The sequence below is a fragment of the Esox lucius genome, chromosome 1 (assembly GCF_011004845.1).
Source record: "Esox lucius isolate fEsoLuc1 chromosome 1, fEsoLuc1.pri, whole genome shotgun sequence".
Lineage (NCBI taxonomy): Eukaryota > Metazoa > Chordata > Actinopteri > Esociformes > Esocidae > Esox > Esox lucius.
In genome coordinates, this window is record NC_047569.1 from 1,495,106 (window position 1) to 1,513,356 (window position 18,251).

At 42.0% G+C, this 18,251-nt stretch overlaps 1 protein-coding gene across 2 annotated transcripts in view; it reads right to left on the reverse strand.

Annotated features, from left to right (window-relative positions):
• Positions 1-1,037: 1,037 nt before the first annotated feature.
• The window catches only part of LOC105007687 (presenilins-associated rhomboid-like protein, mitochondrial), a 41,102-nt gene continuing 23,888 nt past the window's right edge, over positions 1,038-18,251 (reverse strand). For both annotated transcript variants that reach the window (XM_020044494.3, XM_010866692.4), the window contains 7 exons: positions 4,082-4,130; positions 3,690-3,785; positions 2,853-3,002; positions 2,674-2,744; positions 2,466-2,567; positions 2,201-2,298; positions 1,038-2,085 (listed from right to left, as the gene is read on the reverse strand). In XM_020044494.3, coding sequence (XP_019900053.2) covers positions 1,962-2,085; positions 2,201-2,298; positions 2,466-2,567; positions 2,674-2,744; positions 2,853-3,002; positions 3,690-3,785; positions 4,082-4,130 — 690 coding nt within the window. In that variant the 3' untranslated portion in view covers positions 1,038-1,961. The remainder of the gene's footprint in view (positions 2,086-2,200; positions 2,299-2,465; positions 2,568-2,673; positions 2,745-2,852; positions 3,003-3,689; positions 3,786-4,081; positions 4,131-18,251) is intronic.

Genomic DNA, 18,251 nt, shown 5'->3' on the forward strand with positions numbered 1-18,251 from the left:
ATTTGTCCAATTACATTTGAGCCCCTTAAATAAGGGGACAGTGGATGAAAACGGTTGTAATTCCTAAACATTTGATACAATACTTTTGTTCAATCCCTTGAATTAAAGCTGAAAGTCTGCACTTCAATTGCAATTGCATGGATTGTTGTTTCATTTCAAATCCATTGTGGTGGCATACAGAGCCATTATTATGAAAATTGTGTCAGAAACCAAATATGTCCAGACTTAACTGTATAATGCAAATATTTTTAGTCCTGTGGACCTTTGTGTGAAGTATTGCCATACAAAGGCAACTGGGGTGGCTTTTCGCAACAAAACTTTCAAGAGACTCTCATTCTGAGCTTTGGTTGAGATCAATTCAAATAGAATATATATTTTTGTTTACTTTCCTATCAGGATGCAAACAAAAATGTAAATTCAACAATTTTCTAATTTATACTATAACCCAATCATGTGCACTAAGCTTTTAGTAAAAGAGGAGGGTGATATTTTGCTAATACTGTTTTCATACAGATACTTTTTATATCCCAAATGGGGAAGAGTCAACATAGAGTCAAGATAAAAAAACGCTGCTCTTTTACAACACTTATCAGAAGTTTCCCAAAAGACAGTTTATGGACTTTGGCCATATGCTGTTTTTGTCACATCAAAATAACAACACCCAAATTACACTTCATGACAAAACTGCTTACAGAGCGATGTTTAATTAGACACAATTTAATAATAACGTCCGGTTTTCCAAAAAAGGTCACATGACTTCTTGTAAGGTGGGGCAATCCAAGTGACAACTGTGATTCAGGGGAAGAAACCTCTCTTTAAAACATACCTGTAAATCCTGCTACTAAGAAACATTAAGCTTTAGTTAATGGTTTACTGGGAAGGACTGGAGAACAAGCAAAGTCCATCACCTCTCTCAATATAGACATGCGACACTTAAAACAATAATAATAATAAAAAGAATCAATAGGAATGCAATAAAATACAGTACGGTTGGACCAAACACAGAACAGCCATAGCCTGAAACACAAAACAAAAACCAATCTAAATAAATGTTTTATTTGGTTCAAATAACAAACAATAACTTTCAACAAAATTCCTGTACATATTTTAGTCTTATCTTCCATTTTCAGAGCAGGATGAAATGGTTTGTTCAAAACAAACAAGCATTGTGAAATGATCGCTACAATCATTTCACAAACATAAAACATGTGGGAATTGCCGGGCCAGAGAACTAGTGTGCCTTCGATCATACAAAACACTGTGACATCATTGCTTCTGTAGCTCCAAAGCTCTGTCATAGGGTTTAGGCAACCTAAGCACAAACAAATGACAACAGACTCCAGGGCCTGTTTTTAGAATGTGTCTCAAAGAAGGGCTGATCTAGGATCAGGTCCCTCCTATCCATTTAATCTTATTCATTATGAAAGCTAATTTAAGAGCCACACTCCAACTCCGTGTTTTCTGAATACCGTCTCTAATATAAATCAACTGTGTGTCCTTGCAATGTGTGTGTCCTGGCAACGCTGCCTGATTGTGTACACCAAAGAGAAGGATAGAGCCAGTGAGAGAGACAGTGCCAAAGAGACACACACACAGAATTTATAGCACACTATAAAATCTCTGAACTTGTCTTAATTCTGTATATTTTGTGTTTGTACTCTGTATGTTTGACTGTTTGTTGTAATAATGCTTTGACAATGTAAACAACTGTTTGTCATACATTCTTCGATTTGCAATTTAATGTGAAATAGTGAGAGAAAGACAGACAATGCCAGAGAACATTGCTAATGGAATATACATGTATGAGATCACCTGTGTGAGAGAAATGGAGAGCTGTACTTTTCATTATTAATCGAAATTGTTCTGTTGGCGATGGGGCTCTTCCCTGATCTGTTACATATGAATCATACCAGACCAGGTGGGCCAGTCAGTCCATATGTATTAAGTTACCCAGTCCAGCTCTATAAGGGTCCGCTGCCGCCACTTCCTCCCCTGCCAGGACCTTTCGTCCTCAGATCATGCCATACCTTCACCAGAGGCTCGCGGTTCTTCCAGATAAGCTCATGGCCATACATGATGTACCACCTGAAGGACAGACACAGAAGGTAGGTGAGTGATATTCCTGACTGACAGTCACCCACACCAAGTAAGTGAGAGACTGTAAGCAGAGACAAGAGAGACTTGAAGCTGTAAGACTTACATGCCAAAAAGAGCACCGCCTAAATGGGCAGCATGGTCAAAGTACCTCCAGCCTAAAAATAGGCCAGCTGTGTCCATGGCTAGGATGGCTTTCAATGCCTGGGCAGGATGGGATACAGAACAGTGTGAGTAAAGGGAAGGCGGAGGATTTGACCCCCTACTCCATTATTTGTGGTTTGAACAATGAAATACCTTTAAAAGACCTTTATGCCCATTTCTAGCCAATATTTTGGACAGTGTGAGAGAATGACAGGCTGTTCACTTACCGTTCCTGCGGAGAAAGCATACATGGGTAGGAAGATGATGGCCAGCTTAGCCTCTGGCATTTTCGTACAGACGGCAGCCAAGACAGTCATTATGGCTCCTGACTAGAGTGGACATGATGTCAAGTGACAGGAAATAAAGGGAAATTCCACAGGTTTTCGGAAATGCTGTTATTTCCCGAAAGACTGCTGATCAAAAAGAATGGCTTACCGCTCCAAGAGATGGACCCAAGCGCCCGCTGGCTGTCTTACACACATAGCTGAACATCGTAGAGATGACGCCTGGCAGTGAGATGATTGATTGTTCATCAAAATTAAATGTACTTTCAGGACTTGTAAATCTCTAATACATTACGAAATGTTTCTTACGTACACAAACAACACACATACCTGCAGACAGATAGACGGCCAGGAACTGTTCCCTCCCCAGAATGGAGACAATGCTGGAGGAGAAGCTCCATAGGACGTACATGTTAGCTGCCATGTGGAAGAAGGAGTAGTGGCTGAACGTAGACAGTAGCATGGGCAGACAGAGTGTTTCTGTGGGTAGATTACAGACAGCAGGAGATCAGAGAAGTTAATTCTGAAGTAAAACGGAAGCAACATGTCCAAAAACCGGTAGTGACATACAGTACTTGTAGATCGTAAAAGTTTTCTTGCTGTGAGCATTATTACTTATTGGACAATAATTTTCACTTAAAAATCAGTCTATAAAGGCTGTGAATTTATAAACAATTGATTTTAATAAGAGCTCTTAGAGTATGACTGCACACTGAGTAATACTGAGCCACAATTCTGTGCACAAGGTCTACTTTTTAATACCACTGAATAGTTTACAAAACAACTTTTAAAAAGGGTGGTCCAGCGGACATAAGTCCTTTGGTGCATATGTACAGTGAAAGCATGGGTTAGAGTCAGACCAACTGCTCTTTCACCACTTTTGTCTATATGAGAGTTTTACATTAAATCTAATGAGAAAAACATAATTTTTTTAAATAAAAATACAGATGTAGAAAACACTGACTAATCTCGTCTGTAGTTACTAGCATGGGTTATGATATTTCAGTTGTGGATTTTGCAGGGTTTTTGCTCTCGCTCCAAGTTTTTTGTTTACCACTTTTGTGCTTATGTATTCTTGCATTTAAATAATGCAAATAATAGATGACATTTTCATTATTTTGTTAAATATGGAGGGATATTCACACCATAACCAGTTTTCCTACTTACTGGAGGCAGGGTTTGATGTGAAGTATTTCATCATGGAACGTTGAAGGGATGGCACTCTCCAACAGCAGAACACTACAACATTAGCAGCTATGATCCCTAAGGGAGAAAATGAGATAGTAGTGGTAAGAATTAACGTCAGGGGGCTGATTATAACAAATTGTCAGGAGGGAGACATTATCTTGGGTACCACCTGTTACTGAGATGCCCTTGAGCAAGGAAATGTACCCCCAGAATTTGTAGTAGCTTGTTGCACAGCTGTAGCATTTTCAACTTAATTGTGCATATCGAACGGCTTGGGAACAACTGTATTAACAAAAATGTTAATTTCCCATAATTAACCATTAAAATCCACATTAAAACAACAAAATCTCTGGGCAGGATTAAGGACTAACCTGAAACCGTACGATGGCCCTCACTTAAGCTGTTCCACCACTGGTTGATCTGTAACAAAAAGAACTGGTTAACCCTACGAAAACCGGGTTAACAACGGGAGGGACTACTTGTGCTGTCCAATGATACTACGAGCCAGCATAAGAGAAAAACTTACAAAGACACTTTGGCAAGACGTGTGTGTTGGGGGGCACTGAAATATCTGGCACATCAACCCTCGGAGGAGCACTGAGATATTTGGTCTAAACTGAGTGGTCCACACCCAATCCTCTGAAACCCTTATGAAAATTTTGAATAATGATCGGTAACACAAAGACAAACACGCGGGAATAATTGGTCCAAGTAACCACATCATCACTTTCAATTATTAAAGGAGGAGACTCAACATCAGTGAAGATGTGACTCTGGGATGCTGGCAATTTTTTCCAATCATCCTCAATCCAGTGCCGATGTTCTTTTGCAGATCTTGGCTTACTCTTTGCAACTATGACTAGAAGGCCAGCATCTCAGTCTCCTCGTGTGGTGCTAACATAATGGGAAAAGGGTTTTCTAATGATATATTAGCCTTTTAACAACTAGAGCTGCCAAGCCTTTCAGACCCCCAGTATCCGCCAGAGCCAAACGCCGTTTGGTGTCATTAGCAAACAAATCCCCCCTATTAGCATACACATTCTCCTCCGTAGCATCACCATCCAGCCAGAGCATCAGTTCATCTACTGGGTCGTTATCAAACTATATAGAATAATCTAAAAAATTATGAATTACAGAATTTGTTTGTTCTAAATGAATTTGAAGAATACAAGAATGTGTTTGTCTTGAAGGTCTTATCAGACGAAAAAAACTACTAAAAAAATAATACATGGAACGATTATTTCTAAGAACACAGGCTATAGTATTTTCATTTGTTTATCAGCCCCTTCAGTACTAATTGAAAAGTACACTTACATTTTTCAAAGATAAATCTCAAATGATCTCATTGTGATGTACAAGGTATAATAAGAGACATTATCGATCAGTTTGCGACAATCAAAGGATACGCATGAAAAGCCGTACATAGGCCTAAAGCACAGTTGCTTGATAAACACGATACATTTCAAAGAATGAATAACACATAGGCTACAGGCTATTCATGGTAATAAAATGGATAGATGCAAGGACATGTAGCCTCTTGCATTGTTCTACAATAGCACAGGCTTGGGTGTATGGCAACACAGCCTTCTCTTCAAGAAAAACATTGCAGTGTATTATTCAATGAACATTATTTGTAAATTTGATTAGCAGAGTAAATGGATGATCAAAGAATGATTTACAGTAGCCTACATAAATAACGAAATTGACAAATTGATAAAATACAGAAATTTCATTTGTCAATTGTTTTGGTTGATGTGGCCTATAAATACCCTTGTATACTTTACATTTCTGCCCCAAAGTCAGCACACAGCTTCGGGGGTTTGTGTGAGCAAGACCACAAAACAAAACGATTGCACTGCATACAGTTCTCATTAGTCTTTTTCCGTGCGCGCATGCCGACTTGACAGTGTCTTCTTGCCGGGTGAGCTACTGAGGCTGGGGAAGAGTGGGACCTGCTGCCTCCATGGTGGCTTGCTTGTTGGCTGTCTTGGAGTTCATGTAGTACACTGAGCTCACATGCATTATGAAATGTCTTCTGCTGATTGCCTTGTCAAGACACGTTCTTGTACAGCACATGTGCCTTGAAAGCAGTAATGTCTAAAAGGTTGTAGTACACCTCAACAGGCCAGCAATGAGTACCTCCTTTTATTCAGTACAGTCTTGCGATCTGGTCGAGGTCATCCATGCCCACCTATTGAATAAAAAAGGTTTAGATTATATAGAAAAATAACACTAATAATAATGGCAATAATAAAATAATAGGATATAATTTGGTGCACGGTAGATAAAAGCTAAAGCTATTTAGCAAACATACCTTTGAGTGATTGTAGTGTCTCACAGTCTCTATTCTTTTCTTGGGTCCGCTGCTGATGGCGACAGGTGGATACATGGTACTTAGGCAAACACTCTTGTTCTTCTTACATTGGTGCACTGTAAGCGTAGCGTACCCATTCAACATCACTTTTGTGGAGTTGATCTCCGCTGGTGTGTTGTTTTGCGCACAGGGTGGCAGCTCCCATTCCTTTTTGTTCATGGTTCCCAGAAGGCTTGTTTTTTTCACCATACATTTCTCTGCCAGGAAAAGTGATGAAAAAAAGCTGCTAAAAAATTTGCTCATCCGCTGGCCTGGTTTCATGAACTGTGTGCGACATCAGCAGCTAACCAAAATTTTATCACAAACAAATTGGGTTTATTGGCCATGTACGGGGTAAAACGGCACCAAGCTTTTGTTGGGAACCGTTGCTCATCAACAGTTATGTTCTCTCCAGGCTTGTAACAAGCAATGCAATTCTTCACAAAACGTTCCCATGTATCTGAGATTGTAGCAAACTTGTCCGTTTCCAAGCGTAGTCTTCTTATTGTCAAAACGCAGGTGTCTCATAATCACTCTGAAGTTGATGCGTGGTATGGTTCTGTGTGCACAAGAGTAACAATACCAACTCCGATGTGCTGCAGCATCTGCACTTCACACAAACAAAGAAAACTGTTGAGTGCACTGCCAATATGCCTTGAGTTGTTGGGCCTGCACTCTCGGGGTGTGGATATTCTGCGAAGGTATTGCTCTCCTGGTGTGCTCTCATTGGTCTTTTCTACCCATATCGTGCTATCCCTTGAAGACTTGTCTCACAGTTGCAGTTGGTGTCACGTTTGGTTAGTTAAAAAAATTTTTGCAAGGAGGCTCAGGCATTGGATGTGGCGACTCAATATCAGAATCAGATGAAGACAATATACGACATGTCAATTTAGGGATCTATTTCTGATCTTCCATCTCATTTAAATTTTGCAGCATCTGCAATGCTGTTAGGGTGTCGAATCGTCTGATTCAGTTTGCCATTGTGAACTAAATGCTGTAAATTGTGTCTGAGTTGTGCCTGACTTGCTCACAGAGTTCAGATTATATATAATCTATACCCTCATCATCATTCTTCATTATTACACTTCAATCACATTTATCGGTGTGTCTGGGTCGATCAGGGGGTTATCGCCCATTGCTATTCATTAGATTAGATTGGATTCAACTTTAATGTCAAAGGCATTAGATTCTTTGAACCTGTTGTTGTTCTCTACAAGTACAGTACAATGAAATGCAATTAACATCTAACCAGAAGATGCAAATAAAAAATGTGATACAATTAAGAACTATGTAAAGTGGTGCTCAAAAGTTTGCATACCCTTGGAGAATTGGAAATATGTACTATGTATTAAATATTTGTAAAGAAAACATGAGTGAGCAGGCAAAACATCTTATTTCTTATGGGATTCACATTCAACTGTAGGTCAAAAAAGAATGGCACAATCATAAAACAAAACATGGCAACAAAAACAAAACACTGGACCAGCTCTATACCCTCTACAGGGTGCTGGAGGGTTCATGGGAGTTTGCCCAACCAATCCACATGTGTTTTGTGGATTTGGAGAAGGCAATCGACTGTGTCCCTCGAGGCATCCTGTGGAGGGTGCTTCGGGAGTATGGGGTCATGGGCCCTTTGCTAAGGGCTGTCAGGTCCCTGTACGACAGAAGCAGGAGCTTGGTTCGCATTGCCGGCAGTAAGTCAGACTTGTTCCCAGTGCATGTTGGACTCTGGCAGGGCTGCCCTTTGTCGTCGGTTCTGTTCGTAATTTTTATGGACAGAATTTCTAGGTGCAGCCAGGGGCCGCAGGGTGTCAGGTTTGGGGACCACACGATTTCGTCTCTGCTCTTTGCGGATGATGTGGTCGTGTTGGCTCCTTCAAACCAGGACCTTCAGCATGCACTGGGATGGTTTGCAACCGTGTGTGAAGTGGTTGGGATGAAAATCAGTACCTCCAAATCAGAGGCCATGGTCCTCAGTCGGAAAAAGGGTGGCTTGCCCACTTCAGGTTGGTGGAGAGTTCCTGCCTCAAGTGGAGGAGTTAAAGTATCTAGGGGTCTTGTTCACGAGTGAGGGAAGGATGGAACGGGAGATTGACAGACGGATCGGTGCAGCTTCTGCAGTAATGCGGTTGATGTAACAGTCTGTCGATTTACCGGTCAATCTACGTCCCTACTCTCAGCTATGGTCATGAGCTTTGGGTCATGACCAAAAGGACAAGATCCCGGATACAGGCGGCCGAAATGAGCTTTCTCCGCAGGGTGGCTGGGCGATCCCTTAGAGATAGGGTGAGAAGCTCGGTCACCCGGGAGGAGCTCAGAGTAGAGCCGCTGCTCCTCCAAATCAGTCAGGATGCCTCCTGGACGCCTTCCCGGGAAGGTGTTCCGGGCCCGTCCCAACGGGAGGAGACCCCGGGGAAGTCCTAGGACACGCTTGAGGGACTATGTCTCCCAGCTGGCCTGGGAACGCCTCTGTGTCCCCCCGGAAGAGCTAGAGGAACTGTCTAGGGAGAGGGAAGTCTGGGCATCTCTGCTTAGACTGCTGCCTCCGCGACCCGGCCCCGGATAAGCGGAAGAAGATGGATGGATGGGCAACAAAGAAAATAAATGAACTGACCCCTTTTCAAAAGTCTGCATACTCTTAGTTCTTAATACTGTGTATTGCCCACTTTAGCATCAATGACAGTGTGCAGCCTTTTGTAATAGTTGTCTATGAGGCCCCAAATTCTTGCATGAAGCACACGTTTGAGATCTCCCCAGAGTGGCTAGATGATATTAAGGTCAGGAGACTGTAATGCCCCCTCCAGAACCTTCACCTTTTTCTGCTGTTGACTGGACGGTCGACCTGGCCTTGTGCTTAGGGTCACTGTAGTGCTGGAAAGTCGAAGAGCGTCCCATGCGCAGCTTTCGTGCAGAAGAATGCAAATTGTCTGCCAGTATTTTCTGATAACATGCTGCATTCACCTTGGCATTATATTTTCACTAGATTCCCCGTGCTTTTAGAGATCACACACCCCCAAAAAATCTGTGAGACACCACCATGCTTCACAGTGGGGATGGTATTCTGTTCACTATAGGCCTTGTTGACCCCTCGCAAATATAGCGCTTATGGTTGTAACCATAAAGGTCTATTTTGGTCTCGTCACTCCAAATTAGTGTGCCAGAAGCTGTGAGCCATGTTAAGGTGTTGTCGGGCATATTGCAACTAGGCTTTTTTGTGGTATTGGCGCAGTAAAGCCTTCTTTCTGGCATTTTGACCATGCAGCTCATTTTTGTTCAAGTATCGTCGTATTGTGCACTTCCAAACAATCACACCATCTTTTTCCAGAGCAGCCTGTTTCTCCTGAGGTTACCTGTGGGTTTTTCTTTGTATCCTGAACAATTCTTCTGGCAGTTTTGCCTGAAATATTTCTTGGTCTACCTGACCTTGACTTGGTATCAAGAGATCCCAGAATTTTCCACTTCTTAATAAGTGACTGAACAGTACTGACTGGCATTTGCAAGGCTTTGGATTACCTTGTTATGCAGGTCGTTTGACAGTTATTTTCTGCTCCCCATGGCTCAGTATTTAGCCTGCTCAGTACATCCACGTGAGAGCTAACAAACTGACTATTTAACAGACACTAATTGCAATTAAAATAGCCACAGGTGTGGGAAATTCACCTTTAATTGCCATTTTCACCTGTGTGTGTCACCTGGTGTGTCTGTAACAAGGCCAAACATTCAAGGGTATGTAAACTTTTAATCAGGGCCATTTGGGCGATTTCTGTTATCATTATGATTTAAAAAGAGCCAAACAACTAAGTGATAATGAATGGCTTCGTATCACTATCCTTAAATAAGACAGTTTTTTTTGCATTATCAGTCATATTTTTAAAAACAATGCAAAAATGTTATTATTTCTGCCAGGGTATGCAAACATATGAGCACAACTTAATGTTATAAGTGGGATATATAAATGTGCAAATTGAAGGTGCAATGTACTGTAGCTCTTGCAACTGGAATGCAGGGATAGCAGCAAAGAGGTTCCCGGTGTAGACATGTACATGTAACCACTGAAAAAGAATGTGAACAACATGTACACAATTTCAAAGAATGATTTACAGTAGCCTACAGGAAAATATAGAAAATTAATTTGTCGATTATATTGATGAAAAACAGTAACGTGTAATACGTTTGTGGAATTTGTAATGAATATCGTTGGCATTTGGTTTCGTGAATAATTATTTAGAGTACTACATTTGTATAATCTAAATCTTCGGTAAAATAAGCAGAGAAAATTCAAAGAGAGATTATAGGATGTTGGATTATTGGTTTCTCTTACTCACGTAATAAAAAGAGCAACATGTAATACATTTGTTGAAATGTCGAGGATATTGTTTGTATTATGTTTCAAAAGCAATTAAGTTGTTATATACTCAAGAATATCATTGGTATTTCGTAGTTTCATGAATAATAATTTTGTAATACATTTGATGAATTAGCCTACATGAACACAACAAGCTGACCTTCCTATTGAAAAATGGGAACGTGTGATACATGTTGAATTGTGGAGCAGCCTATATTGTTGGTATTATGTTTCAATAATTAATTTGTTGAATAGTCAAGAATATCGTTGGTATATCGTAGTCGTGAATAATTATTTAGGGTAAATAAAAAAAAATTAAAAAAAGAGAAATGTTGTTCTTCCACGTGAGTGGCTGTGTCTACACCAGTGTCGAGATGCTTTACCAGTGTCGGTATAGCATCTCGACATTACAGTAGATCATAGTGCGTGAAACAAAGTTTGAATATTTCACTAGACACCATTAAGCATTGTGTTAAACTGACTAGCATTTCTTATTAAGTTAACCTCCACCACAAACAACATCTATGAAATGTATGTATTTTGCCACTTGCCATTTTAACAGTTCATTAGCCAGTAATAGGCTTACTAGTATCAAACATACTATTTGGAATAGCCATAAGAATTGAGCAAATGCTAGCGAAACTGAATATGAACATTTCACACCGAAGCTATTTCATGGCACAAAAACCTTCATTTGTGAATTACATTGATACAATAACTATCAATATAGGTTACGATAACAACCTTTTGTCAAGTAAAAAGACAAGAGAATCATGGAAACCCCTACTCTTTTACTGCCCAAAGGGTTTTGATCTAGCCTATATTACCCCAAAAATCATGCACGGATGCGTACTTCGAAAATCCACCAGGAATAGTCGCAATAGAACCCTTTAATTTTAGGCTTACAATAACACAGCTACTGAAGGTAGTAGCTAGCGAAGTTTGTGTCTATTCGGAACAAATCCTAATACACAATTTGCTTTGACTGTGACGAGATCCGAACACAGGACTTATTGGTTGCAGGTCTGCGTCTCTAACCACTAAACTATTTAACAAGGGGTGGTCGAGTAGTCAGACAGTCACTCAGTAAGAGACATTCGCTCTTTTTGGTTGGCTCTACATACGCGGTCCGGCAAAAACGGCAACGTGCGATATATACACCGATCAGCCATAACATTATGACCACTGACAGGTGAAGTGAACAACACTGATTATCTCATTATCATGGCACCTGTCAGTGGGTGGGATATATTAGGCAGCAAGTGCAAATTCTGTCCGCAAAGTTGATGTGTTAGAAGCAGAGAAATGGGCAAGCATAAGGATCTGAGCGACTTTGACAGGGGCCAAATTGTGATGGCTAGATGACTGTGTCTGAACATCTCCAAAACTGCAGCCCCTGTGTGGTGTTCCCAGTCTACAGTGATCAGTAACTATCAATAGTGGTCCAAGGAAGGAAAAGCGATGAACTGGCGACAGGGTCATGGGTAGCCATGGCTCACTGATGCACGTGGGGAGTGAAGGCTGGCCCGTGTGATCCGTTCCAATAGATGAGCTACAGTAGTTCAAAACACTGAAAAAGTTAATGCTGGTACTGATAGAAAGGTGTCAGAACACAGTGCATTGCAGTTTGTTGTGTATGGGGCTGTGTAGCAGCAGACCAGCCAGGGTGCCCATCCTGACCAGTCAACTGCCGAAAGCGCCTCTAATGGGCACATGAACATCAGAACTGGACCATGAAGCAATGGAAGAAGGTAGCCTTGTCTGATGAATCATGTTTTCTTTTACATCACGTGGATGGCCGGTGCGTGTGCGTCACTAACCTGGAGAACACATGGCACCAGGATGCACTAAGGGAAGGAAGCAAGCCGGCAGAGGCAGTGTGATGCGTTCGGCAATGTTCAGCTGGGAAACCTTGGATCCTGCCATTCATGTTGATGTTACTTTGACATGTACAGTATCTCACAAAAGTGAGTACACCCCTCACATTTTTGCAAATATTTGATTATATTTTTTCATGTGACGACACTTTGCCGGACCGCGTAAAGTAGTGAGTGTACAGCTTGTATAACAGTAAATTTGCTGTCCCCTCAAAACAACTCAATGTCTAAATCGCTGGCAACAAAAGTGAGTACACCCCTAAGTGAAAATGTCCAAATTGGGTCCAATTAGCCATTTTCACTCCCGGGTGTCATGTGACTCGTTGGTGTTACAAGTTCTCAGGTGTGAATGGGGAGCAGGTGTGTTAAATTTGGTATTATCGCTCTCACAGACCCTTATACTTGTCACTGGAAGTTCAACATGGCACCTCATGGCAAAGAACTCTCTGAGGATCTTAAAAAAAATAATTGTTGCTCCTCTATAGCCTAGGCTATGAGAAGATTGCCAAGACCATGAAACTGAGCTGCAGCACGGTGGCCAAGATCATACAGCGGTTTAACAGGACAAGTTCCACTCAGAACAGGCTTCGCCATGGTCGACCAAAGAAGTTGAGTGCACATGCTCAGCATCATATCCAGAAGTTGTCTTTGGGAAATAGACGTATGAGTGCTGCCAGCATTGCTGCAGAGGTTGAAGGGGTGGGGGAATCAGCCTGTCAGTGCTCAGACCATATGCCCCACACTGCATCAAATCGGTCTGCATGGCTGTCATCCCAGTAGGAAGCCTCTTCTAAAAATAATGCACAAGAAAGCCTGCAAATGATAACGACCCCAAACACACCTCCAAAAGACCACTGCCTTGATAAAGAAGCTGAGGGTATACCCAGACCTAAACTCCATTCAGCATATGTGGGGCATCCTCAAACAGAAGGTCTCTAACATCCACCAGCTCCGTGATGTCGTCATGGAGGTGTGGAAGAGGACTCCAGAGGCAACCTGTGAAGATCTGGTGTACTCCATGCCCAAGAGGGTTAAGGCAGTGCTGGAAAATAATGGTCGCCACACAAAATATTGACACATTTTGGATTTTTCACTTAGGGGTGTACTCACTTTTGTTGCCAGCGGTTTAGACAATAATGGCTGTGTGTGGAGTTATTTTGAGGGGGCAGCAAATTTCACTGTTATACAAGTTGTACACTCACTACTTTACATTGTAGCAAAGTGTCATTTCTTCAGTCACAATATTTGCCAAGATGTGAGGGGTGTGTTTACTTTGGTGAGATACTGTACCACCTACCTGAGCATTGTTGCAGACCATGAGCACCCATGCATGGCAAAGCTACTGTATTCCCTGATTGCATTGGCCTCTTTCAGCAGGATAATGCACCCTGCCACAAAACAAAATTGGTTCAGGAATGGTTTGAGGAACAAAACAACAAGTTCAAGGTGTTGACTTGGCCTCCAAATTCCCCAGATCCCATTCCAATCGAGCATCTGTGGGATATGCTGTACAAACCGGTCCGATCCATGGAGACTTCTTGAACTGATGTATTCTTACTGATTAAAGTAGTCCCCATGTTTCCCCATGTTTAGATAAGAAAAGGAATGTTGGATGTGCTGTGAAAAAGGAAGTAAATGTAAATCTTCAGCAGGATGGGGGTAGATGCAGATCAATGGGTTTTAGGACAGGACAGAGGAAGATACACAACAGGGGATAGGATGGATAAGGAACATATGCTGTTTTTATGGTACGACCATGCAGATTCTTACGCCACCCATACCTCAATAAGTATTGAATGTACTTCCAAATGTTTTAGAGATTATTCACCATTACTTGGTAACCTGTGTACTGTTATGGAACTTTTTAACTAAGTTGCATTTGAGAAATGTCTGTCTTTCCATTGGCTGGTATTTAGATCTTTACTTTGATTGTGACACACGTCTGTATAATATCAGAGGATTATTAGGTATTTGGGCCATGTCCTCCTGCCTAGACAAAGAAGGGTGTCAGTCCTCTCTGTACCTTAGGAATGTGGTCCTTGGGGGGGAAGTAAGATCAGTTGGCCCCTTTAGGCAAACACAACAGTAAACATTATGGCAGGAAGGATAAGCTGGGGGGACAGCCCACCCTTTGGGTAAAGCCTATGTGACACAAGACAGATGGGCAACAACTTACCACACCCCTTTTCACTGTAATAAATACGGATTGTGCATGTATGGAGTCAGAGACTCCTCGGACGATTATGTTGGTAAGTGTTTGACGCGTCTCTCTTATTTGCAAATAATTAATAAACTGTTAATTGTGCCAAGAGAATTTTGTCTCTGTTGAGTAGGAGTGCCTGACTGGAGCTGTGACTCGTGCCTGATCAGTACAGGTTTCCAGAGGAAATTGAATTTTGGAGGTAAGAGAACATTACAGTCAGGAATAGGCCATGTGTTAGGGCACATTTTAAATCTGTAGTTATATCTCACTTACGGGCCAACCGGTCTATAAACGGTGTTAGGGCACGTTAATTGAGATAGGAGTGTTATGGCACTTTTGTTTGCATTAGGGCGCAGGTATAAGAGTGTTAGGGCACCTTTTTGCGTTAAGGTGCAGGTGTGTGTGTTTTAGGGCACATTATATAGACTAAAATAGATCTTGCTTTTGACCACATAATTATTTTATTTTTACCAGGTTTTCTGAACATGGGTAAGTGCGGCAGTAAACCATTGATTGTCCCTCGTAGTTACATTGGGCTGGCTGAAATAATGAAAGATAAGTATGGTGTTTGGACTTGTCAACAATTGTATCTCTGGGAGTTTTGGGGATTTCCAAAAAATGGCAGCTTTAGCCAAAGACAGTTGCATGGGTTGAAAGAGAAGTTGGAGGTATATGAGCAGGGGAAAATTAAGAAAATCCAGAAGTGGAGACGGAAAGTTGATTGGAAAGCTTATGCTATGTGGAAAGAAGAGACTGATAAAAGATTTAGGCAGAGTAGTGTAGGGACTTCTGATCAATATGTTCCGGCTTCTCCTACTAAAGTGGATGTGGACCTGGACTGCCCTCCTTCTGGCTGGCCTCCCTCCTATACTGCTGCCCCACTACGAAAGTCCACAGCATTTCCTGAACCACGGCAGGAATACCGGCGAAGCTGTCTCAAGATAGTCTCCCTCCTGCCCGGAAGATTTACCCTTCACTCGTGACGACCTTTGTGCGACATCCCCAATTGCTGGGAGGACCAGGAGCGTTACATCGTTTGGGCAGCCTGAAGGTCGGTTCCCGATGGTAGAAGTTGCTAATCCGGTCGCAAGAGGTGATGACTACGTGCCCTCAACTATTTTCATCTACCGCCCATGGTCTCCTGCCGACCTGAAAGACGTGGCCGCCTCCCTACCCAACCCAGAAAAAGGAGAGGAATTCAATCGTATATTTCTCTAGATGCTTGAACAATATAAACCAAATATAGTCAAAGTGAAAATGATAATGATGAAAGCACTACAGCTAAGATGGGATAGGGTGAAAGGAGACTGGCCTGTGCAGAATTGGGACGCTGGATCTCAATACAGGTTAACAACCATGGGGCTGTGCGGACAGGTAGGTGCCTTTTTCCAGAGAAGGATGAACTGGGAGAAAATTTCCGACTGCAAACAGAAGCAGGGAAAAAGAGTCACAGACTATCGTAATTGACTTGAGAAAGAATTTGAGATTCACAGTGGGATGGGCCGCAAACCGGATGGGGCTAATGATTCTCCCTGGGAACAACAGTGTAAGATGAGACTGATTGCAGGTCTGCTCACAGATTTACAGAAACATGTAAAGAAGCACTGTGTGGCCTTGGATGAGGGCCGAATGGAAATTGTTAGGCTGTATCAAGCATGCTGAAAAAGTCTACGAGGGCCAAGAAGATACGAAAAAAGACGATAAAGGGAAATGTGAAACAAAACTACAGATGGCCCAACTAGGTTTCTACAGCGGCTATGACCAAAGAGGCCGAGGATGTGGTAGAGCTAAGGGACGAACACAGACTCGAGGCAGCAGACAGGGTTATGCTAACCACTACAACTATGACAATGGTTGCCATTGTTGTGGTTCAACTGAACATTGGGTTTGTGACTGTCCGGAGAAGGACACAAGAGAAGGCGGCCAAAGGAAGAGAGAATTCTCATTCCAGTGGATTTACACTGAAAAATCTAAGAGGAACACATAGGAATGAGAACTACCAAGGGGATGGGTTTTTGACGGTCAGAGGGGGCAGGACAGGACACATCTACCGGTGAGATCAATCCATTACATGACCCTGCATATATTGATGTTATGCAGACAATTAAAGTACAAGCATTTAGAGAACATGTAGAGTACTAAGTTGAACCCACAATGTTTCTTACAATTAATAGTAAACAGATAACATTTTTGGTTGGATTCTGGAGTGGGATATTCTGTCCTTAGAGCCCAGGAATGTGACTCGCTTCCGAAATTGAGTGGTAGAACTATAATTACGGTAGGGGCTAGTGGAGGACAAACCACTGAGTGATTTACTACCCCTCTTTCGGTTGTAGGTGATGAGGGCCAGTGTTACCCAAAACATTCATTTCTGTTTTCCAATTGTTGTCCAGTTAATTTGTTAGCCAGGGATTTGATGCCCAATATGGATCATGCTAAAATGTTCAGATAAAGGCATGCAAATTAAACTTACTGTTTTACAAGCAGTTCAAAACAGTGTGCAGCCTGTTGATCATTGTTATTCATGGGATTTAGAAAGAACAGGGCCTAGAACTGTTTCCCATGAGTTGGTAAATATGGCGATGAATAGAGTAGAAACGGGTTTGGCCCCAGTTTATGGAAATGGGCGACTTGCGTTGCTCTGCGAATATTTCAGATAGTCAGTATGTGGGTTTTGAGAAAGTGTGGTTTGAAGATGGTAAGTGATTTTTTGACAGGTGAATGTGTATACACTGGTATGTATACAACTCGTATGTTTTCTTTTTGTGCATGGTCTGTGCAAAATGTGCATGGTCTCTGCAAAATACTTTTTCGATGTGGAGGGGTCGGACCCACGTCTCCCTTGCTAAACCTATGTTTAGTACGTGAGAAAGCTTGGGTGAGGAGGTGCAATGAAGCAGTGGACTGGGTCCCTTGTCACATAGTATGAGTGGACATTTCCATAGCAGCCCAAGCCTATAGAGAAAGATTTGGGTGCAACCTTTTGGGTAAATGGGAAGTACATCTTGTGCCGCATGACGACTGGGTCCATCAGGTCTGTGCAGTCCAGGTGGCTGCTACAGATTCTAGATTAGCGGAAGTTCCACCCTCCTTGTGGTCACAGCATAAATATGATGTTGGGCTAATAAATAATGCACAGCCTCTTGTAGTTACACCTAGAGGACCCCATAGACCATGCCAGGCTCAATACCCACTGAAAGCAGAGGCTATTGAAGGGCATTGTTAGAGAAAGGCATAATTGTTCCATTTCCAAACAGCCCCTGTTGCACTCCTATTTTCCCAGTAAAGAAAGCTAAAGTTGTAGGACAACCTGTGGTTTGGTGATTTGTACAAGATCTTAAAAAAGTTACAGAGGCAGTATATGCACATGCACCGATTGTACCTAATCCATATACAATCATGACCCAAATCCCGGGCAGTAGTCAGTTTTTCTCTGTGGTGGACATAGCTAATGCATTTTTTAGTATTCCTGTTCACAAGGATTCACATTATTGGTTTGCATTTGAATTATCTGGCCAATTGTACACATGGACTTGATTGCCTCAAAGTTATTGTGAATCTCCTGCAAAATCTCCTACAGTGTCCGTGCCAAAAGATAACCTGGAAGGGTTCCAATTTAAAAATGGCAGCACCCTTATCCAATACGTTGATGATCTTGTCTGTTCCCCAGATAAAGAAACATGTGAAAAAGACACAGTGCTGTTGTTACAGTACTTAGCCTTGCAAGTTCATAAAGCCAGTTTGAATAAGTTACAGTTTGTCC